This window comes from Lichenostomus cassidix, chromosome 25, assembly GCF_008360975.1.
Source record: "Lichenostomus cassidix isolate B80296 chromosome 25, HeHo_3.0, whole genome shotgun sequence".
NCBI classification, from domain to species: Eukaryota; Metazoa; Chordata; class Aves; order Passeriformes; family Meliphagidae; genus Lichenostomus; species Lichenostomus cassidix.
The window spans coordinates 973,922-996,048 of NC_139505.1; the positions used below are offsets into that span (position 1 = coordinate 973,922).

Genomic DNA, 22,127 nt, shown 5'->3' on the forward strand with positions numbered 1-22,127 from the left:
CCGCCACCGGGAAACCGGGACCCGGCACCCCGTGACTGGTCAGCTGACCGCCCGCCCCGCCCCGTCCCTCTCGCCCCGTGACATCGGCGTCGTGGGCGGTGGCGACCACCTTTATTCGGTCTCTAGCGAGGGCAGTGGCCGCGGGACCGGCCCCGCAGCGCGGCCCGGAGGCAGCCGGGCGGAGAGGGGAGGAACAGGCACGGCCAGCGCGGGGCACCGACACCGGGACCGGACGGGGCGGAGGGGCTGGAAAGGGGACAGGCATAGCCAGCTCAGGGGAAGGGCAAGGGACAGGCATGGCAATTCCGGGGTACGGGCACCGCTGGCACAGGGGACCAAGGAACAGGCCAGCACAAGGAACAGGTCAGGGGACAGGCAAGGTCGTCCTGGGGTACAGGCACGGCTGGCACAGGGGACCGAGGATCAAGCCAGCAGAGCCAGCCAAAAGAACAAGCCAGACGACAGGCACGGCCAGTGGAGGGGACAGGGCAGGGGACAGGCATGGCTGGCACAAGGGACCGGGGATCAAGCCAGCAGAGCCAGCCAAAGGGACAGGGGAAAGGACAGCACGGCCAGGGCAGGGGACAGGCATAGCTGTCCCAGGGCACAGGCACAGCCGACACAGGGGACAGATACGGCCATGCCAGGGTACAGGCACAGCTGGCACAGGGGACAGGGTATGGTCAGCGTGGGGGTCAGGCACAGCCAGAACATGGGACAGGGCAGGGGACAGGCATAGCCATCCCAGGGAATAGGCACAGCTGGCACAGGGGACAGGGCAAGGGACAGGCATGTCCAGAACAAGGGATAGGGCAAGGAACAGGCATAGCCATCCCAGACAGGGCAGGGGACAGGCACAGCCGTCCCGGCCCCCCAGCAGGCACCCCAGGGGACCAGCCCCTTGCCCCGGCTCCGCTTGGGGAAGGGGCCCAGCAGAGCCCCCAGGGCAGCAGCACAGGGCCCAGCCCCACCAGGGCAGCAGCAATGTCCGAGCAATGTCCAGGGCTGAGCCCAGAGCAGGACCCCCTGTCCACACCAGGGCACCGGAGGGTCCCTGTGGAGGCTGTGCCCTCAGAGTGCGCTCTCCTTGCAGGCCCCGCTGAGGCTCCGGGGGCGGCTGCGCTCCAGCCGGCGTGCCGACAGGAGCCGGCGCAGGGATGAGGTGGAGCTCAGGTCCCCGCAGCTCTGCAGGTGGATTCCTTCATGGGGCTGCTCCGCACCCGGCCAGGCACTCCAGGGAACCTGCAACCCGAGGGGACGGGCTGCAGCCAAGTGGATGGCAGCCCTGCCCGTGACACCCCTGCCCATGGGACCCTCCTGCCCCCTGTGCTCAACCCCCCACGCTCCAGTGCAGCCAGGCAGCACACGGGGCAGCAGGGCAGAGGTGACAAGGATGGCTGAGGCGTGCATCACACGCCCACAATGGCATTTGGGACAGGCTAGTTCCCGTCGAGGCCTCCCAGGCTGCGCAAGGTCTCCGGTATCCTGTACAGCTGATTGCCGGGATGTCCCAGCAACTGCCTCCACGTGCAGTGACTCAGGGGCAAAGCCAAAGCCATTGCAACAGGCAGGATTTTCCCACCCGTGGCTCCAGTGGGGATCAAGGAAAAGGAACTGCCCCCCAGGAAGGGCTGGGCAAGGGCAGTGCTGCAGGAAGAAGTCTCTGCCTGCAGCCAGGGTGCCAACACCATGGAGGTGTGGCAGGGGAAGGGAAACAATGAAAGGGCCAGGGTGGAGATGCTGATGGGGACGGAAGGGACTTAGAGTGTCGATGGATGTTCTCTAGGAAGGAGGAGTTGCCCATCCCTTGTGGCTTCCAGAACCCACCTGTTTGTGCCCGTGGAAGCTGTGCCCAGACACCTCCACGCCAGCTGCCAGGCTGCGCTTGGGTCTCTGCAGGAACCTGGCCACCAGCCCGCGGGTGCCCCGGTAGCCCTTGAGGTCCCCCAGGGAGCGGGTCGTTGTCTTTGACAGCTGCTGCGGCACCTTCTTGCAGGGTGGCAGCTTGTTCTTCCCCACAGAGCCAGCCCGGAACAGCAGTGGGGAGTCACAGTGGGAACGGTGGAGCAGGCAGGCCTCGGAGCACAGCCCTGCAGAGTGAGCACTGTCAGACACAGGACGCTGCTCTGACAGACCTGTCCTCATCATCAGAGCCAGGACACTGCTCTGATGGACCTGTCCCCAATGTCAGACCCAGAGCACTACTCTGACAGACCCATCCCGGCCCTCAGACCTGCTGTGACAGACCTGTCCCCACCATCAGACCTGAGACACTGCTCCAACAGATCCAGGACACTGTTCTGATGGACCTGTCTCCACTGTCAGATCCCAGGACACTGCTCCCAGGAGATCCATCCCCTCAGGCCTGGGGTCTTGCTGTTTCCCATCCCCCATCAGCAGGAGCACTCCCAGTGTGGGTCCCAATTGTCCCAGCCCCAGCAGGGTGAGCCCAACCCCAAAGGGCTACAGAAACCACCCCACACCCCCTTTCTATCCCAGTACATCCCAGTGCCCTGACCTGTATCAGCGGAGGAGTCGGACACAGTGTCCTCCAGTGCTTTGGTATAAAGTACTTCCCTGAAATCTGCTGGGAGCAGAGAGAGCCTTCAGGCTTTGGCAGCTGTGCAGATCCCAGGCAGCACAACCCCCCAGCACCACCCTGCTCCCAGCCCAACAGACCTCCCCTTCTCCCCCCGTTCCTCCCCAGACTGGCTCTAATCCCATCTGGCCACAGAAATACACAGCCAAACCCTGCGGCACATCTCAGCCGCACCGCACCGCACCGCACCGATGCTGCCACACGCCCGTCCCATCCCGGCCGTCATTGTCACCTACCAGCGTGGCCGGCCATCGGGACGCCGGGGTCACTGTGTGACCTCAGGAGCGGGCGCGGGGCCAGCCCCGGGGCCGGGGACGAGGGACAGGAGGTTTCGCTGTTGCGCCGGGGGTGGCCGGGGCGGCCGGCGGCGGGGTCCGCGGGGCGGCCACCCCCGCGGCCCTGCAGCGAGGAGCCCTTGTCCTTGAGCCGCACCTCGGGGAAGCAGGGCCCGGCGCAGCGCGCCAGCCCCGCCAGCCGGTTGCAGCTGTGGGTGACGGCTCCCCCCACCAAGATGCCATCGTGGCCGGGCTCCGCGGTGGAGCAGGAATAGGATCGCTCACCCCGCACGCGGGGCTGGGGCGTCTCCTCGAAAGGCCCCTGCAAGCCCAGCGTGGGGCTGCGAGCGTGGTGGCTGCACTGCACACAGTCCACGCTCAGGCAGTAATCGGCGCGGCTGCGCTGGATGGACCGGAACAGGACGTAGTCGACGGAGCGCATGGAGCCCTGCAGCTCCAGCAGGCACGAGTCCTCCGAGGGGCTGCTGTCCCCGGGGATGTCCATGATCTCGGACATGATCAGGGACCCGCTGTCCATGGACACTGAGAAGAGCGGACGGGCACCACTGAAGAGCGACCAGGAAGAGCCGGACCCACCACAGAGCCTCCCCGTCCCCCATGCCGGGGGAAACACTCACCTTCTCCGCTGAGCACAATGGAGGGGACGCGATCGCAGGTGCAGGCGTGGGAGCCGTCCGTTAGCTGCGAGTCGAACAGGGTGGCCTGTGGGACAGCATGCTCAGAGCTCAGCTGAGCAGGAGCCCATGCTGCCTGGCCTCCCCTACCCGTGGCCCCCTAGCCCCCACCTGGCTGTCTCCCCGCAGCCCCATCACGGTCTCGTATGATGGGGGGAAGTCGGTTGGGTAGAGGGGCACAGGGCTGTCCATGGAGCCGTTGTAGGTGATGCTGCAGAGGGAAGAGCAGAACAGCCACATTGGGTGGGACAAGCTCTGCCTGGGGACACACATGCCTCCCATTTACCAGCCTTGCTCCCAGCTGGTACCTCTGCGCATCCGTCTCGGAGCTGCAGGTGTACTCAGGTGGGTAATAGGGGGGTGGTGGCACCGGCGGCACAAACTCCTCGAAGTCCATCATGCTCTGCAGGAAGGTGTCAGGTGGGGACGTGCATTCCAATGTCACAGAGCTCGAGCGCTGCGGGACCAGCTGCAGGGAAAGAGGAGAACAGAGAGCTGAGACCCTCTGCCCAGGGATCCAGCAAGGGATGTGCATCCTGAGCTTTAATCTGCACCTGACTGGGGTCAGGTCCTGCCCTGGCACCCCAGGGCCCACCCCAGCCTGGGAGTGCTGCTCCCCAGCCCCATCTGCTCCTGGTCCAGAGCTGGGACTCACCACGTGGACAATGTCGAGGGAGAAGATCTGGATGCAGCACACAACAGCAGAAAGCGTGCAGATGATGGTGGAGAAGATGGTCAAGCCACAGACACTGAAGAGGAGATCCTGGGGAGCAGTGGGGTGAGCTGCAGAGCCCGCAGAGCATGGCCGGGTTTGCGGCCGCTTTCCAGGGAGCCCTTGTATCCCCCTGGTCCTCCACCTTGAGTGCCACGCGGATGCTCCGGCAGTTGGGGTTGGGGAACATGGTCAGCATCTCGCTCTGCTGGCTGCAGGAGGCAGGCGGGGGCTCTGAGCGGGCCTGGCAGCAGACACACGAGTCCCTCTCCTGGGGACAAGAAACACCGTGAGGAAGCTCCGGATGCCATGCTGTCCCCTGAGAGCCACCAGCACAACCCACCACTAGACCCTGGTTCTGCAGCTCCCTGTGTCCCCAGGGATGAGCTGTGCATGGAGGCCCGGGGGGCACTGGGGCTGCCCCTGCTCAGCCTCACCCTCTCACAGGCCTCCAGGGTCTTCACCAGCTGTGCGTTCTGGCAGGACAGGATGGAGCCGGCGAGGCTCAGCATGACGCCCAACACCGACAGCAGCGTGAAGAAGGCGATCTGCAGCGGGAGGAGAGGGGCTGCCGGCCGCGCAGGGCTGCGGAGCAGGGAGCCGGCGCACAGGGCTGTGCATCCGGGGGCACGAGGGGATGTTCAGCCTCCCCATCCTGGACTCCCCCGCCTGTGGAGGGGTGTGCCCCCCAACACCTACCACCAGGGTGAGCGGCCGCTTCCAGGAGATGATGCCGACGAGCCCAGACAGTGCCAGCTGCAGATGCACAAGTCCCGGGGTGAGCACAGGGAGGAGGCTCTGCCAGGCAGTGGGGCCCCGAGCAGCCCCTGCCCACGGGCAGAACCCCCCTATCCCTGCAGGCCTGGAGCCAGCAAGGAGCAGCAGGGCTGAGGGAGCAGCCCTGGCGCCAACAAGATGGGAGAAACTGCTGATTCAGGGCCGGGGGATTGCAGGCTGCTCTGGCTAGGCAGCAAACCCAGGCCAGGATCCGTGCTGCAGGGTCACCGTGGAGGACCCCAGGTCCTGCCCTCAGCCCAGTACGCAGCACACAGAGCAGAGCCCCCATCGCTGCCTGGTCCCTGCCCTGTCGTCACTGTCGTGCCACCACACTCCTTCCTGCCCGCAGCTGCAAACCTCGCAGTCCCCCGCACCTCTCGGGGGGTCCTCATCACTCACAGAATCACCCTGGGGGAGCCCTTGGGATACTCCCACAATGCACCGCGGCAGCCACGGGCAGAGGGTGGGGGAGTAGCGGGGCTGCCCTCCCCTGGGACCGGCGGCAAGCTCGGCCCCCGGGGAGACGTGCAGCCCCCTCCCCGTGCCGCCCCGACCCCACACTCACCGAGAAGCCGGCCCAGGACGGGCAGGAGTGCCGGATCTTTGTGGAGGGCGTGATGGTGGCTGCCACCAGGCTGAAGGTGACGATGAGGACGCCCAGGATAGCTTGGACGAGACCCAGGACCAGCAGGACCTGCAGCCAGGTGCGCTGGAGGCGGAGGTGGGTGAGGCTGCGGGAGCTGCGGCCGGTCAGTGAGCGGCTGGAGTCGGTGGGGGAGGGCATGGCCGCGGCGGGCGGTGGCTCGGGGCCGGCCCCGGAGCCCCGGGGCAGCCGGCGGCACCGCGCCAGGACCGCGGGGAGCGGGAGCAGCCGCTCTGCGGGAACGGACCGGGCTCCACCTTTCGCCTCCCGGAGGATGCTGACGGCGGCTCTTCACTAGCCCGGGCGGGGGGGCTCGGGCAGCGCCCACGGCCACGCGGGACCAGGGCCGCCAGAAGCTCCGCGGAGGACAGAACTGGCCTCACCGGTCCTTGAGAACCCAGGCCAGGGCCGGCCTAGAGCCGCCGGCCGGAGACGGAGCGCGGCCCCGGGACCGCCGCCTCCTCCCTGGCCGTCGGTGGAGCGCCGGGCCCCCGCCGGGGGATCATCCCGCCCCGCGGGGGCCGGGAGCCGCCGCCCGGGACGCGGCCCCCGGGGCAGCGCCAGCAGGCGGGAGCCGCGGTCCGGACCGGAGCATCCTCCGCGGGCGGCGGGCGCAGGGCCGGGTCCCGCTGCCTTGCCGGTGCCGCTAGGGGCGGGCGGCTACCGGCGGTCTGTCCGCCCCGCGCCCCGCAGCCCCGGCGCCGCGCGGAGCGGCGGGCGGGGACGCCGGGCCGGAGGGAGGCTGCGGCCAAGCATCGCCGCCGCCGCGCCCTCCGGGATGCCCGGGGCCGCAGCTGGAGGCAGGCGGCCGAAGCGCCGGGAGCTGCGGAGACGATCCCGCACCCCGGCGGCTGCTTGGCCGCGCCCGCCCCGGGGCCGCCCCTGTGCGGCACGACGGGAGCTGTAGTCCACCCACACCACCCCCGGGAGCTGCGACACCGGCCCCGACCCCGCCGCTCCCCCCAGCCCCGGTCGTTGCACGGAGACGGCAAAGGAACAGAGTGAAACTTCATTTATTCCTTAAATAAACCCGGAGGCGGTTGGGAACAGCACAGGGGAAGCAGCGGGGGAGGCGAGGACCCCCACAGGAGCCCTCGCAGCAGCAGAACGGGGCGGGCATCGGCCCCCACAGCTGAAGGCACAAAGCCTCTCGCCAGCCCCGGAGCTGCAGGGACAAACCGGGAGCATCTGAGAGGAGATGGGGCGAAGCACAATGCATGAGACCTGTCCTGGGGAACTCTGGGGACACCGGGACAGGGGACAGAGGGCAGGTAAGGGGGACACGGGGCTGCGCATGGGGACTGGCTCAGCCCCGAGGGTGAAGGCCCTGGGTGAAGGGTGCTGGGGGGAGCCAGGGGTCACAGTCCTCAAAGCGGGTGGGGAGGGGGACTGGAGGAGCTGTTCACCCCTCCCTGGAGGCGAGGGGGGAGCCATGTAAACACCAGGGCTGCTCCTCAGCACCCAGCCTGGCTTTGGGGTCCACATGGGCTAAAGGCAGGATCCCCACAGGCAGCAGCTGCCTGAGCGCTGCCTGTCCCTACCCTGCTCTCCTCATCCCTGTGCCTGGAGAGAGGGAGAGGATGGGGAAAGGGACAGGACAAAAGGACAAGACACCCTGGGGACAGCACCAGCCCCATCCCACTGGAGCAAGCCCCAGGAGGAAGAGGGGGATGACGTTCTTGGCAGAGCATGGGGGGCCCTGGGCACATAGGGGGCAGGGGGCCCTCCACACCCAGGGGGCACAAGTGTCATCACCAGGTGGGGAAACAGGAGAGCACAAGGAAGGCAAGTGACCATTCCAGTCCCTGGAAGCAGCATTCCAGCCATCTGGAGGAGGCTCCTGCCCCCAGCAGCTGGTGCTGGAAGGGAGGGCGATGGCAGGCTCAGGGCTCGGCCGCAGCACTTCCCACCCGGCTCCCCCCAGTCTGCTGAGGGGAGGGGACCAGCACAAACCAGAACAGCCTCTGTCCGTGAGGAAAGGGGGTTAAGAGCAGCAGACAATTCAGGCACCAGCACTTCCAAGCTGGGATGAGGCAGCCTCTGACAGCTGATGCAGACGCACAGGGATCCAGTGAAAGTGCAACTCGGATTTCCTCTTCCTCGGGAAGAGCCCGCGTGCGCCAGGGAGGCAGGGCTGGGCACCTGCACGGCTACGGCGCGCGGAAGGCGTTGGTGGCCGCGCCTGCGGCGGCATTGGCCGCAGCCGTGCGCACAGCCTGGTTGGAGAAGACTCCAGCTGCAAACTCCTCCTGAGCCTTCTGGAAGCTGGCGCCCGTCCGGCGGTACAGAGAGTGGATCTGGAGGGCAGGAGCAGGATGGGGGTCAGGGTTGGACTACAGGTCCCTCATAAGCAGGCAGGGAGGGCTCTGGCCACAGGCTTTGATCCAAACGCACCTTTTTCAGCATAATGATCCCCAGCACAGCCACTGCTGTGAAGGACAAGGACACCAGGATCATCATCACAGCCACGGCCGTGTTAGTCCGCAGCGCTATCAGGCTCAGGATCCAGCCACTGCAAAATAAGAGGCCATTGTCCCCAGGTTCTCTCTTCCCCACCCACCTCTTGCTTTTCCAGGGTCAGCACATGGCGCACCTGAATCCCCAGTTTGGGATGCCAATGGCCTGCAGCACATACATCACGTTCTGGGCAAAGAAGACGAAGAAGAAGACAAAGAAGTTGAAGGAACTGTCGCTCCTGGGAAGAAGAGACAGGCGAGGTTAGGCCACAGAAAAGAGCTCTCAAGCCTTCCTTAAAAAGCAGGAGGAAAAAAAGGGAGCTTGGGGTGGAACCACCACATCCCGCAGAGCCAGAGGCCCCAAGGAGCTGGAGCAGGTACACACAGCTCAGGAACACACCTGAAAGCTTTGTACATGGGCCGATACCAGCAGACGAAGGAACAGGGCGTGTAGAGCAGAGCCCAGAGGATGGAGAGGCCAAACCCAGAACCAGACGAGGGGTCCACGCAGAACCAGGCGAGCGAGGACAGGAAGTTCAGGAAGAGAGCAATGGTGCTGGCTGAGGGAGAGGACAGCACTCAGGAGCCCGAGCTGGGCTCCCCCACCCCCCATAACCACCTGTTCATCCCAATTTCCCCAGAGCAGCAGCACAGGACATTCATTCTTCCACCTTCTCCCAGAGTCTGCCCCAAGATTCCCGCGGGGCTCACCCATCCAGAGGTAGTACATGGTCGTAACAGTCTTCTGGAAGTCAGCAGGGATCTCCACGGGAATGTCCTGGTAGAAGCAGGGCTTCACCGGGCAGAAGGACGGCAGCGGGGGCCAGTTGTTGAGCCTCGCTGCGGACGGAACGGGGTGAGGAGGAGCGAGGAAGGGCCCGAGGGGGTCCCGTCCCTCCCCAGCCCCGCAGCCACTCACTCTGGGAACCGCCGAGGGCAGCGTTCTGCAGCTCCCGCTCCCGCCGGTCCAGCTCCTCCGCTTTCCGGTTGAGCTCCTCCTGCCGCTTCAGCAGCTCCGCCGTGGCGGCGGCGGCCGAGGCCTGCGGAGAGCGGGACACAAACCCTGGGCTCCCGCCGCCGCCCGTGCCTCCCCGACCCGCTCGGCCGAGCGGCGCCTCTCCCCGTACCTGCGAACCATAGGAGCCGTAGTTGCGGGACTCGGTGGGACTCGCCTTCCGCGGGGGCTGCGCAGCCGCCGACACCGGGGGCGGCGGGGCTACCGAAGGGGTCTGGAACGGCGGCGGCGGCTGCAGGGGAAGAGGAGAACGGTGAGACCGCGCCGGCAGCGGGGAGAGCTCCAGTGCCCGGGAAGGGAGCTCGGTGCCCGGGCAGGCCCCGGTCTCCGGGCAGGCCCCGGCGCTCACCGCGTCGCTCTCGAAGGGGTTGTAGCCGTCCAGCACAGGGCCGGATTGCAGCGCCGCGGGGTCCTGGAAGGGGTTGTCCGGGAGCACCGCGGGGCCGCCTCGTTGGGCCATGGCCGGACCGAGACCGGGACCGGGACCGGGAGCGCGCGCGGAACCCGCGGGACCGGCGCCGCCGCCGCCAGGCCCCGCCCCTCCCTGCCGCTGATTGGTCCCGTCGCACCGTGACGTCATCGGGGAGACCCCGCCGCAGGGGCCGCTGCGCACGCGCGGGGGCGCGCCGGGTGGGGCGCGCACGTGACGGGGCCACGTGTCCCGAGGTCATGTGCGGCGCATCCCTTTGCCCCCGTTACCGCGGGTACCCCGCGACAGCCGTGACCGGGATGGGCCCCGTCACCCTCGCTGTCCCCGTGCCGGGCTCCCGTCACCCCCCGGCTCTCCCATGGCTGTGGAGCCCGGCCCAGGTGGCCCTGCCGGGACAGCGGCCCCTCCTGTGGCTCCTCCCCAGGCCTCACCGCCAACCTTACCGGCCCGGCTCCCTTCCCCTACCGGTGCCGTTCACCTGCAGCCAGTGCAGCTTCCCCAGGCATTAAGGGGTCGAGTGGGCCACCGCAGCAGCTGTCACCGAGCCCACCGGCGCCAAGTCCAACAGCCAGGACTCGCGGCACGATGAGCACTTGAGGAATTTCACTTGTGTCTCCTGGACCAGTTATTTATAGGAATCCCCAAATCCATCCGCTCCAGCTGCCCACAGACTGCACAGACACCCTCCCGAACAGGGATTCCTCAGCATCCCAGGAGCAGGACACACACTCATCCCAGCCCTCAGTCCTCTCCCATCTCCCAGTGCTCAGCAGAGACTGCTAAAAATACTCTTTAGCCTCTGAACAGACTTAGAATGACACACGAATCCCACAGGTGAGCTCCCACCTCACCTGGAGCTGCTCCACGGGGAGGTAGAAGCCATGGGTTTGGGTTTTGGACACCTGTTTAAATTTGTTATTTTTTTGAAGTTTGAGACAGACCACAGGCATGATTTGGTCAACCTGATTCTTCTCCAGCCTCAATGCAGGGCTGGGCACAGGGGCAGTGGGACAGGGTCTGTCCCTGCTGCCACAGGAGGCAGGTGAGGCCTCCTGGCCCAAGCTCAGTGAACCAGGATCACAAGCCCATGGAGATCCCTCAATGTCACCCTTCCCAAGACTCCCCCACACTCCTTTTAGGTGAAACCAGATGTTTCCTTTCCCCTCTGCATGGTGAGAGCCAGCCAGGACCAGGACAGCCTGGCACAGTCTGATGGTGCCACAGCAGAGGGTTAAGCAGAGCAGGTCTGTCACCCACACCCAAATGAGACTCTCCCACCTCCCCCCAGCTGTGAAAGAGCCCCAGCAATGCCCAGGGAACAGTCCAAGGCCCAGTCTCCCTGCAGAGCTAGAAGAGCCAAAAAGACACAAACAGCCCTGGGGTGGGTGCAGGACAGCTGGATGTGGGCTCCTAACACCCCTTTTCCAACAGCCACCACTAGCAGCCAGTGTTCCACCCTAACATCGACTGACAGGTTTCTTCAGGTAAGAAAACACCTGAGGGCCCCACTGTCCTTTTTCTGCCTCCCACCCCAACACTGGACCCATGGCATGAGGAAAGGGCCAACCCCTGGTTTGCTGCCCCCCACACCAGCATCTACTCAGGTCCAGCTGCAGCCCTGAGGGCCAAAAGCAGCTCCCACACAGTGTAGGCTTGGGAGGAATTGTGCAGGTAGATAGAGCTGGTTTCCTGGACCACAAAGTTCCTTTCATCCGTCTCTCTTTCCCCACAGGGCATGGCAGAATAGCCCCAGGGTCAGCTGCTGTCAGGCCAAACCCAGACCAGGTGCTTTACTCACTTCATATTTATTTTTCACAAAGACTGTACAAAAATCTTATAAAACTCTGGTGTGGGGATGGGCTATGACATTGATCCAAAAAATAATTCCCATGCAGTCCCACCAGTTCCATAACTTACAAGGAAACAGATAAGCTACAGAGAGCTGCGAGTCCTGGAGTATTTACACCGAGGAGGGCAGGAACAGGAGACAAAGCAACACGTGACGAGAGGTATTTACAGCACGGACACACAGGCCCCCTCAGCTCACGAGAACGGCAGCAGCGACAGCAGGTCGGGCCCGTGGTGCTCCGAGGCCGACAGAGAATCTGGGCTATTTACAGTATCTCACATATTAACAGCTTTACAAACGTGTCCAGGAAGTTCATCTCATGTATAAAAAAAAAGCACCAAGTGTCTGAATAGAAATCACACAGGCCTCCACGGGGGCTAGAATCCGAGGGCTGGCTGGCACCTGTGGCGTCACCGGCTGATGTCCCGGCTCGAGTCCCACATTTTTGTGCTGGGCTCCATGCCCAGAATGTCAAAGAAGGGGTGCTTGAGGGCCTCGGCCAGGGTGATGCGCTTGGACGGCTCATACTCCAGCATGCTCTCAATGAGGTCGAACAGGCGGTGATGGTCCTCGGCCTCTGAGGTCAAGTATCGCTGCAAGGTGGAGGGGGAAGGTCAGGCCCAAGGAGGCTACACCCTGTCCTGGGATGTTCCCTGGGCTGACAGGCTAAGCTGGGGGAAGGCTGGTTTGTTCAGACCATCACTCGGCCTGGACCTGAACTCTGCGCTCCTCTATCCAGAACTAACAGATTTTCACACACCCTCCCTTGCCCAGGGACTTCCTGAACTCTCCATGCTCTCCTCGTCCTCCACTTCAGATTAAGCTCAGGCTACTGCAGCTTCCTGGTTTATGTCTGGCACAGCCAAGGCTCTCTCAGAAAGTCACCGGTCTGACCATTTTGCTGGCCCAAGCTTGCCCAGAGGGAGAATCTGAGGAGGGGCTGAGCTGCCTTACCCGCAGTGGTTTGCAGTTCTCCCGGACATAGCGTCCAGCTGAGGTGTTCTCGTCCCAGTCCAGGCGGCCGTGGTAGAAATACTTCTGTTTCCTGTCAGAATAACAGGCAGGAGCACGTTACACCTGAGCACAACACACCCTGCAGCAGCAGCAAGGCGCCAGCCCCAGTGGGACACAGCTGGCTGGATCAGCAGGCAGCTCCAAAGTGTGATCCCTCAGGGAAAACCACTGCCCATAGAGCAGGGAGGGCTGGCAAACCTGCACTGCCCAGATGGCCTCACTCACCTTGTCTTCCGGACCATCCGAGAAGGAATTGGCCCCAAGATCCTCTCCATCATGGCCAGGTGCTCCCTGTTGTCATGTGTCTGAGAGAGAGAAATGTAAAGGGTAGGCATGGAAGATTCCAGACGTTCTGTCTCCAGCCCTGGGTATTCCCCTACCCAGAAGCCCTCCTGGCTAACCCCTCGGCTGTCTCTACAAGAATGCAGCGATGGAGTGACCTCCAGCAGTCCCAGGGGCTCTGGGCTATGTTAGGAAGCAGCCAGCATCCTCTCACCCAATGGGAAGTAGCCACACAACACAGTTCTCACCTGGAACAAGGTGAAACCCACGTAATACTCAAAGATGATGCAGCCAATGCTCCACACATCACAGGGCTGGCTCCAGCCAAGCTCTGAAAAACAATGTTGTTTAAATAAATGATCCAGTTACAGCCCAAGAGTCCAAATCCCTCTTCCTTTTAAAAAGAAATAGCTGAAAAAATATTTCCATTCCAGCCAGGCTCCTGGTGCTCTGCTGGCAATATATTGCCCAGCTGGTGGCAATGCCAAAACACCAGCTGATAATCATGGAATCATAAAGCTTGGAAAAGACCTTCAAGGTCAACAACTCCAACCTGTGACCAATCCCCACTTTGCTACCTAGAACCGAGCGCTCAGTGCCACATCCAGTCATTCCCTGGACACCTCCAGGGATGGGGACTCTCCACCACTTCCTTGGGCAGTCCCTTCCAATGCCTCACATCAGGAAGAAATTCCTCCTGATGTCCAACCCAGATGTCCCCTGGCACAACTTGAGGCTTGGGGTGCGTTGAGGCTGTTTCCTCTTGTCCTGTCCCTTGTTCCCTGAGAGCAGAGCCTGACCCCACCTGGCTGACCCCTCCTGTCAGGGAGTTGTCGAGAGCCAGAACCTCCTTTTCTCCAGGCTGAACAACCCCAGAATAAAGACATGGCCACAGCCATGGCCTCCACAGGAAACAGCACTGCAGAGCTGTTAAATAAAGCACTTCCCATCTCCCAGGGCAAACCCAGGACAGCTCCTGAATGATGTGGAAACAAAACACTTCCCAGCCCAATGACGAGCACCCAGTGCCATCAAGAAGCACACCTGCCCTGGCAGAGACCCAGCTGCACCTACCCAGGATGACTTCAGGGGCCCGGTAGTGCCTGGTGGAGACAATTGTGCTGTGATGCTCGTGGTCAAACGTGGCACTGCCAAAGTCCACCACCCTGATGGCCGTGCTCTTCACGCTCCGCTCATCCCGCTTCTGCATGAGGGAGAATGGAATCCATCACCTGGGAGCTCCAGCCCCTTCCTTACACAGCTGAGGGCACCACAGGAGGGGAAAGCTTCATGGGCCCCACAGCTCAGTCCCAAACAAGCTCTCAGTACCAGCCAGCTACACCTGGGGTCCCTATGGCTCACTTAGCCTGAGCACTGGCAGATCATGCAAGGCCCTGAAGGACTGCATGGAGCCCACATCCCCTGGGGCTGTGTCTGTCTCCTCTGATAAGGTCAGGGACACCAAGAATATAAGAGATGACCCAACTTGAGGCAGTGTGTTACCTTTTCCAGGTTGTAGGAGAGCTCATAGTCAGAGTTCACAAAGAGGATGTTCTCCGGCTTGAGGTCAGTGTGGGTGAGTTTATTGTCGTGCAGAACTGAGGGAGCAGAGAGTCCAGGTTAGAGGACAGAAACAGAGCAAGGCTGCACCCCCCCAAAAAGCTATCACTGGTTCAGTTTGCTCATACTGGCACCAGTTTAAGCCCACATTTCAACCTGGGTGTGAACAGCCAGACAAGCCCAGGCCACAATGCTTTAGCTGAAGCACAAAGATTTATCGTATTGATCACCAGAAGGTGCAGGGGGGTGAATGCTGGAGTGCTCTGAGCTACTGCCAGCCCACAAGCATCAGAAAATGAAGAGGACTCATTCCCAGAGGGGCAGGGAGGCTCAGGCTCAGAACCACAGCAAAAACTTGTTGCTCTGGGCCACCAGTTGCAGAATTGCAACCTGCTTGGCCCCCCAGGTCAGCCCAATGCAGGGGGAGAGGAGCAGGGAACACTTACATTTCACAGCCTGGCACACCTGGAAGGCCATGTGCCGTACTTGGTGGATGGGGTAAGGCAGGTAGTTGTTATCCTTCAGGAAATCAAAGGTGCTGAGCCCCAGCAGCTCAAAGGAGATGCACATGTGGCCATGGTAGTCAAACCAGTCAAACATCCTGACACAGAGACTGACAGAAACATTCCAGTTGGGAACAGCTCTGCAGGCACCGCACAGCTATGTCACCCCTGCACCAGGCTCCTCCTTTTCCTGCTCAGTCCCTATCCCACAGCAAGCCAAGATGCCTCCAAAACCATCTAGGATTACATTCAACCATACACCACCAAGCACCTCTTCTACCCTAGCCCTGAAACTGGCTCTTCCTGCTGAACAACAGCTCACTCACTTCGTGTTCTCAGGATCCTTCTCGTTGATTTTCTCCAGGACGTTGATTTCCAGTCGAGCAGCCTCTTTGTATTTCTCTACGTTTTTAATGATTTTCAGAGCAACACGTGCACCACCCCTGGGGGAGAAACAGGAAGAAAGCAAAAGGTGAGCCCTGAGAGAGCCAGAGGGGCTGTACCCTGTGAAAGGGACCTTCTGACCAGCCTCCCCACCCTTGCTCAAGCAGGTTATTAAGGGGTGTCCACCAAAGCTGTGCCACTTCCTTTCCTACAAAACCACCCTTGAAGCTTCCCCTAGCACATGGGTGACCGAAAAGGGTGAGTGCCCGAAGCATCAGAGGATACCGGAAACCAAGAGACTGATTTTCACCCCCAGGCTCCCAAGTTATGCCCAAAAGGCTCCATTACCAGCTGCAATCTCTCCTTTTCCCACATACCTCCGGTGATCCATGCACTGCACCACTCTGCCGAATGTGCCTTCCCCCAAGGTGCTGATAATCTCATCTGGGAGGGAGAGAAGGAAAGGGAAGGAGCTGAGAGAGGGAGCAGGACCTGGCTGCAGCGATACACAGGGCAGAGGAGAATGCATTGCAACACCTAACCTTGCACACAGCTGGAGGAGACCGGAGCAGCGGAAGGCTGACACCGGCTGCACAAGGCAGCTGCCCTAATTCCCTGGCACTTCAGTAACAATACACAATATAAACGTAGCTTTAACAAAAGGGGAAGGAAAAGGAGAGGGTTTCTCTTTAATAAACAATGAAAATAAAATGAAACAGAAAGATAAGACAGATCTGCGACTGCGATGGGAGCTTAACTAGAGAGCTAAATTATGTTACGATTTGGCTGTACATCTTTCTTGTAGCCAGTCGCCGACGCGATAGATCAGATGCCCCTCGTCGTCGTCCTCCACACTCTTGGCCCTTCTGCTGCTCTGTCGACTCCGCTGCTGGCCCAGGCAGACAGGGAATTCATCATTCACCAATCAGATTTTCAAACCAGCGCAGCAGCCAGCGTCACGCATTGGTTGGTTTGGAAATTCACATGGTTGTTTGAGGAGGGGTTGCAGGAGGAGATTCCCAGCCAATTCATACGGCACAGAGGAATATATAACGATAGGGATATTGCAAGGGAACATGTCAAGATACAACACACTAGCTCAGAAAAGAAAAAAACAGTTTGCTTTTCGTTGTAGCAAAAAAAAAAAAAAGGAAAAAAATAAGAAAAAAATAAGAAAAAAAAGAACCTACAAACAGCCCCAACCCAAACCAGTGTGAGAGCAGAGCTGTCGGAGTGAGGGAGCTGAGGGGCATAGAAGGGGCTGGCTGCTCTCGCTCCCATGGGGGCTCAGAGAGGAACAGCATCAGCCTTTGGGTCCTGGGGACTGCCTGAGCACGCCAAGGGCCAGAGGCCGTGGGGAGGGGCTCCTGGCAGCCCCATGGCCACCGCAGAGCAAGGGCAGCAGGAGGCAGGTGCTGGGAAGTCCTGCACAAGCCCAGGCTGCCCTAACAGGCACCCCCATCCCACTCCAATAACTGCCCACACAGCTTCCCCCAGTCCCGACACTCAGGGAAAGATGAATTCTGAGATTTCAGAAGCAGCTCTAGATACAATGATCCATCCAAAACCGAGAGTTTGCAGTGACTGCATGGGGAAAGACAGACACTTCTTCCTAGACCCTCCCCCGAAGAAGCCGATCCTGGAAGAACTAACTTCCAGAAGAGAAGCAGAGTCCAACAGGGAACAGGGACAGCCTGGGATGAGGCAGATAAGAGGTTTATGCCAGAGAAGAAAAAATTCCTGCCTTTGGTTCCTCAGCTAAGTATCCCCACACCTGGGAGCAACCGGCCAGCAGACTTGGGACCCAAATCCAGCCCCCAAACCCCTCCCTGGACACAGAGCCAGAACAGACCAGACAACACTGAGAGCTCCACACACAGAGCAGAGAACGTGTCTGGGGTCTAACAGAAGTGGAAGGTGAACAGCAGAACAGACAAGAAGAGAAAGCCAGGGACGCTGTCAGGAAGAGCCTGGGATGGTTCTGCCTCCACCTGAGCTGAGTGATCCAAAAGCTCTGCTCCTCCGCAGAGCGCCTCATATGACACCCTACATCAGCTGGGCCCATCCAGGAGGATCCTGCTCTGGAGCAGGTTTTAACCCTCAAAGCCAGGGGCTTCCTGCCACAGCCCAAACCAGGGACCAGGGGGCAAGCCACCTGTCACAGGCTCTCTGGGACTGGGACCAGCTGAGTGCTGACTGTTCAAGCCTCGCACAAATCATGCCTGGCTGGGGCTCCTACACAGTTCTCCATGAGCATCACCGAACGGGAGGAGCCACAGCACCACCCCGGGGACCCGCCAGCCTCGCGGGGCACTCCTGTCCTCCCACCTGAGCGGGCAACACTGAGAGAGGGTCTGAGCCACCCGTACCCAGCTGGCACAGGGCAGCACCGGCCACGGCGCAGAGGGACATGGGCAGGAACATTCTGCACCAAAAGTTCTCTAACACACCGTTCAAGCCGAGTCCGAGAGAGCGTTAGAAAGTGAGTTTTCTACTTACCCAGCTCGGCACCTGGGAGAGAAAGGTTACAGGGCAGGCGCAGCACAGCAGGATACTCACCGATGAGGAGCGGCTAAAGGACCGGCTGCGGCGCCGCCTCCGCCTGTGCTTACGCCGGCTGCTTTTGCAGCTCCGGTAGCTGCCCTCGCGGTCCCGGGAGCGCCGGTACTCGTAGGAATGTCGGTACTCGGGCTCGTAGTAGGCGTCCCCCCTCTCGCGGCTGTAGTCGTTGCGCCGGTAGCTGTCACAGTAACGCCGGTCGTAGGCCCTCCGGTCTGCAGAGTGGTCGTCGTAACTGGGCAGGGGAATGTGGAGGGGAATGTTGAGGGGTTGGAGTAGACTTGAAGATCATCACCTCCCACTAGACCAGATCACCTTGCCCAAGCTGGCCTTGAACACTGACAGGGTTGGGACACCACCCAACTTGTGCTAGTGTCTCACCACCCTCACAGGGAAGAATTTCTTACTAATGTCTAACCTAAATTCCACTTCTTTCAAATTGTACCCATTACTCGTTGCCCTATCACTACAGTTCCTCATGGAGGGTCCCTGTCCAGCTTCCTTGTGGCTAGCTTCCTTCGAATGCTGGAAGGTGCTGTGAGGTCTTCATACAACCTTCTCTTCCCCAGGCTGGAGAACTCTCCGAGCCCCAACTCTCCCAGCCTGTCTCTATAAAGAAGGTGTTCCAGTCCTCTTAACAACTTCCTGGCTTCCTCTGGACTTTTTCCAACAGTTCCATGTCGTTCTTGCATTGAGAACACCAAAACTTTGCGGTGCTCCAAGTGTCTCACAGAAACACAGTAAAGGGGACACACTCAGTGCTGGCAGCTCCCAGGGCAGTGGCAGTCCCAGTGGGAGCTGGAAGCCCAAAGCAAGAGGCCATGAACTGCCAACCCTTTGCACAACAAGGAGAACAGGGACGTGTGTCCCAGCCAGGAGAGGGACACTCAGGGACATTCAGAGCTGAGGACCCCAGATCTTCCTGCACTGAGACTGTGAAGGGATAAAAGCTCAGTGGGTCCTTTGTTCAGGGCCCCCCTCAGAGGCACCAGCTCGAGCTGTTAGTTATTGCACCAAGATTAAATTATTTTAAGGACTGAGACATCTGAGACACTGTTGTGGGAAACCTGGGCTGAGCCAGTGATGAAACTGGTCTGACGGGGAGTGTGGGGTGTGTAGGGAGTCAAACAGGGCACCCATTGGGTCACTGGAGCTGCCACTGTGAAGGGGCCTCAGTCCCAGCTCAGGTGGTGGAGTGGGACTGCCAGAGGGGCTCCTGGGCGGTCTGAGTGGGAAGTTTCCCTGAGAGGGGAACAAAGGGGTTCGGTGATGAGCGCTGTCCAGGCTGTGACAGCTCAGAGCAGGGCCAGGTCATACAGAACTTGAGTGAGCACAGCTGACTAGGCCATGATTAAGGGACTGGAGCATCTCTCTTAATGAGCAGAGAATGTGGGAGCTGGGCCTGGTTAGTCTGGAGAAGACTGAGAGGAAATCTCATAACTGCATATTAATATTTCCAAGGCAGGTATGAGGATGGTGCCAGACTCTGTTCAGTGGTGCCCAGTGACAGGATGGGCAGCAGAGGCCATAAACTAAAACACACCAAGTTCCACCTCAACACAAAGAAGAAGTCCTTTTCACAGATGGTGGCAGAGCCCTGGAACAGCTAACCAGGGCAAGCATGGAGTCTCCCTCTCTGGAGACATCCCAAACCCACCTGGATGTGTCCCTGTGCCACCCACTCTGGGAGACCCCAGAGGTCCCTCCCAACCCAACACCTCTGTGATTCTGCACCACGGGGCAGGTCTGAGCCCCACTCACCTCCGGGATCGGACATGGTAGCTGTCCTCCCGCCGGTGCCGCCGGTCCCGCTCGCTGCTGCTCGACCGTGACCGCGTCCGCCGCCGCTTGTGCTTGCGGCTCCGGTAGCGCTCGTGGTAACTGCCGCGGCTGCTGCGCTCCGACGAGCGGTACCTTCGGGAGTGCGGCATCTGCGGGGACAGCAGGGACACTGTGAGGCACCCGTGGGGACAGCAGGGACCCTGGGAGGCACCCGTGGGGACAGGGGCTGTGTGAGCAGCTGCATGGGACAGGAAGTGGGTCAGAGCAGGAAGGCCACCAGGAGTGTGTGTGAGTGTGCACGGAGGTCTGAGAGAGAGGGGAGAAATCTCTGAGAGATCCCAGAGCCTCACAGAACAGGGTGAGACCACCCACAGGGGCTGTGCTTGCCCTGTGGTTCTCCTTCCTAGGTTCATATCCCTTCTTCACACACATCTCTACTGACCACAGCTCCAGAAACAGCTTTTGCACCTTCAATCTTTAAGCTCCCCAGGAGGAAGGGAAGCAGCACCAACAAGAACTGAGGGAAGGTGTAACAAAGCCCTGGATATCACCAAAGGCCCTGTGCACCAGTAATGGAAACACTCAGAGAGCAGGTCCCCAAGAGATGCCTCAGATTTGCTGCTAAGCAAGAGACATCTACACTTGGAGGGGACACAAGGGTGGGAAAGGGTCTGGAGAGCCCACATGAGGAGCAGCTGGGGGTACTTAGTCTGTTCAGCTGGAGAAGACTGAGGGGAGATCTCAGGGGGCTTCAGCATCCTCACAAGGGGCACTGGAGGGGCAGCTCCAATGTCTGGTCTGTGTAACCAGTGAGAGCACCCGAGGGAACAGCTGGAGCTGTCTCAGAGGAGATTTAGGTTGAACATCAGGAAAATTCTTCCCCCAGAGGGTGGTTGGGCGCTGAACAGGCTGCCCAGGGAACAGGCATGGCCCCAAGGCTGCCAGAGCTCAAAGAACATTTGGACAATACTCTCAGGCACAAGGTGGAACTGTTATGGTGTCCTGTGCAGGGCCAGAAGTGGGACTTGATCTCTGTCGGTCCCTTCCAACTCAGGAGATTTGTGACACACATCCCTCTGCCCACAGAGAACCACCCAGGAGCAAACCCACCTTCCCCATGCACATTAACGGAGCCCTGAAGACCCTCAGCTCTGCCGCTCTGGGGGAACATGAGAGGCTCAAGGCAAGGAGACACCCGGCAGAGATGGCATAGTGCGTGCAGCCCCTCAGACCCTGCCAAGCCTTGCTCCGGAGCTCTCAGACATTCCTCAAACGTATTTTGGTTCCAAGCACGAATCATAGGATTGTGGAATGTTAAGGGCTGGGAGGAACCTTAAAGCTCACTCTGTTCCACCCCCTGCCATGTCCGGGGATACCTTCCACTAGCCCAGGTTGCCCCAAGGCCCGTCCAACCTGGCTCTAAACACCTCAGGGATGGGGCAGCCACAGCTTCTTGGGGCAATCTGTGCCACGGCTGGAATAGAAGCCGGAGCTCCCTTTGCCCAGAGGGCTCCAGCGGCGATTTCCCCCATCCAAAATGCCCCCGGCTGCCTCCCCGTCCCCGCCCTGTGCTGACATCATCGGCAAGGCTCGGACAGGCCGAACCGGCCCCGGCGATGGGGTGACCTGGGGCCACGGGCTCGGTACCCCGTGCATGGGGGGCTCTGCCCAGGGTTGTCCCCGAGCCTCACCGTTTCCAGTCACGGATTGAAGGGAGCGCGAAGGCGGCGCTGGCGGCCCGCCAAGCCCGGTCCCCGTGGAACGGGCACTGAGGCGTTCCGCAGCGGGGCTGGAACCGGTCTGGGGACGGCGATGGCGGCCGCGCAAGGCGGGGCCTCCGCCGTGCAGGGCCGGAAGCACCGGGACACCGGGAGAGATGGGCCGAGGGCGGGGCGGCTTCGGCGGAGAGGCCCCGGCCCGGCCTCCCCGGGCCATCGGGCCCCGCCGCCCCCGCGGGAATACCCAGCCCGCCGAGACCCACCGCGGCCCCGCCGAGACCCACAGGCCGGGCCCGCCCCGCGCCGCCCTCGCTGGCCGCGGCCTACCCGCCCCACCCTGACCCGCGCCGCACCGTCCTCGCAGCCAGGCCGGTGCGCTTGTCCCACAGGAAATCCGTGATGGCGGCCGTGGGCCCCCGGGCCCCGCTCCAGCTGCCGCCGCCGCCGCCGCCGATCCGGGTCCTGCCAGCCCACGGGGCCGCGCACGCACGTACGCGCGCACGTATACACTCACGTAGGCACGCACGTAGGCGCGTGGAGCTGCGTCACACCGGGCGGGGCAGAGGGGCGGGGTTAGACCGAGGGGCGTGACCGATAGCCACTTGTCCCGCCCAGCTCCCTCCTTAAGCCACGCCTCTTTGTGTCATGGCCTCATCGGCGCCACCGGGAGAGGCCGAGGGGCGGGGTTAGCTCTGAGGGGCAGGGCGAAGGCAGATCGCCCCGCCCACTTCATCCCCGAAGCCGCACCCAGCCCTTCTAAGGGCGGTGGGACGGTACCGAGGGGCGGGGTTAGCTCCACGGGCGGGGCTTATGCTGAAAGCCTCGCTCACTGTCGCACGGAGCTCCGCCCCGCGCCCGCCCCCTGGCGGGGTTA

General features: G+C 61.5%; 3 protein-coding genes across 6 annotated transcripts; all 3 read right to left on the bottom strand.

Moving 5' to 3' along the window:
• Positions 1-94: 94 nt before the first annotated feature.
• ENTREP3 (endosomal transmembrane epsin interactor 3) lies at positions 95-6,312 on the bottom strand. 2 transcript variants are annotated; one of them, XM_085082545.1, is made up of 12 exons: positions 5,624-6,312; positions 4,981-5,037; positions 4,719-4,829; positions 4,427-4,552; positions 4,225-4,332; positions 3,878-4,038; positions 3,681-3,780; positions 3,513-3,597; positions 2,836-3,417; positions 2,519-2,584; positions 1,828-2,090; positions 95-1,242 (listed from the first exon to the last, which is right to left on the bottom strand). In XM_085082545.1, exons 1-12 carry the CDS (start codon positions 5,840-5,842, stop codon positions 1,072-1,074), a joined length of 2,049 nt encoding a protein of 682 aa, XP_084938671.1. In that variant the 5' UTR covers positions 5,843-6,312; the 3' UTR covers positions 95-1,071. The 2 variants fall into 2 exon arrangements, with proteins under 2 accessions (XP_084938671.1, XP_084938670.1); XM_085082544.1 differs by having other exon boundaries at positions 2,519-2,587.
• A 386-nt stretch (positions 6,313-6,698) lies between these two features.
• Positions 6,699-9,734, bottom strand: SCAMP3 (secretory carrier membrane protein 3). The gene is made up of 8 exons (XM_085082550.1): positions 9,522-9,734; positions 9,285-9,404; positions 9,077-9,197; positions 8,869-8,997; positions 8,558-8,717; positions 8,295-8,396; positions 8,096-8,213; positions 6,699-7,998 (listed from the first exon to the last, which is right to left on the bottom strand). Exons 1-8 carry the CDS (start codon positions 9,630-9,632, stop codon positions 7,852-7,854), a joined length of 1,008 nt encoding a protein of 335 aa, XP_084938676.1. The 5' UTR covers positions 9,633-9,734; the 3' UTR covers positions 6,699-7,851.
• A 1,657-nt stretch (positions 9,735-11,391) lies between these two features.
• On the bottom strand, positions 11,392-21,765 carry CLK2 (CDC like kinase 2). Of its 3 annotated transcripts, none has more exons than XM_085082549.1 (13): positions 21,607-21,765; positions 19,515-19,684; positions 17,754-17,988; positions 15,987-16,080; positions 15,572-15,638; positions 15,137-15,253; positions 14,754-14,920; positions 14,251-14,345; positions 13,822-13,951; positions 12,996-13,078; positions 12,691-12,770; positions 12,406-12,496; positions 11,392-12,044 (listed from the first exon to the last, which is right to left on the bottom strand). In XM_085082549.1, the coding sequence occupies exons 2-13, from the start codon at positions 19,682-19,684 to the stop codon at positions 11,862-11,864; spliced, it is 1,512 nt and encodes a 503-aa protein (XP_084938675.1). In that variant the 5' UTR covers positions 21,607-21,765; the 3' UTR covers positions 11,392-11,861. The 3 variants fall into 3 exon arrangements, with proteins under 3 accessions (XP_084938675.1, XP_084938673.1, XP_084938674.1); XM_085082547.1 differs by having other exon boundaries at positions 15,987-16,083; XM_085082548.1 differs by lacking the exon at positions 21,607-21,765 and adding an exon at positions 21,227-21,485 and having other exon boundaries at positions 15,987-16,083.
• Positions 21,766-22,127: the final 362 nt, after the last annotated feature.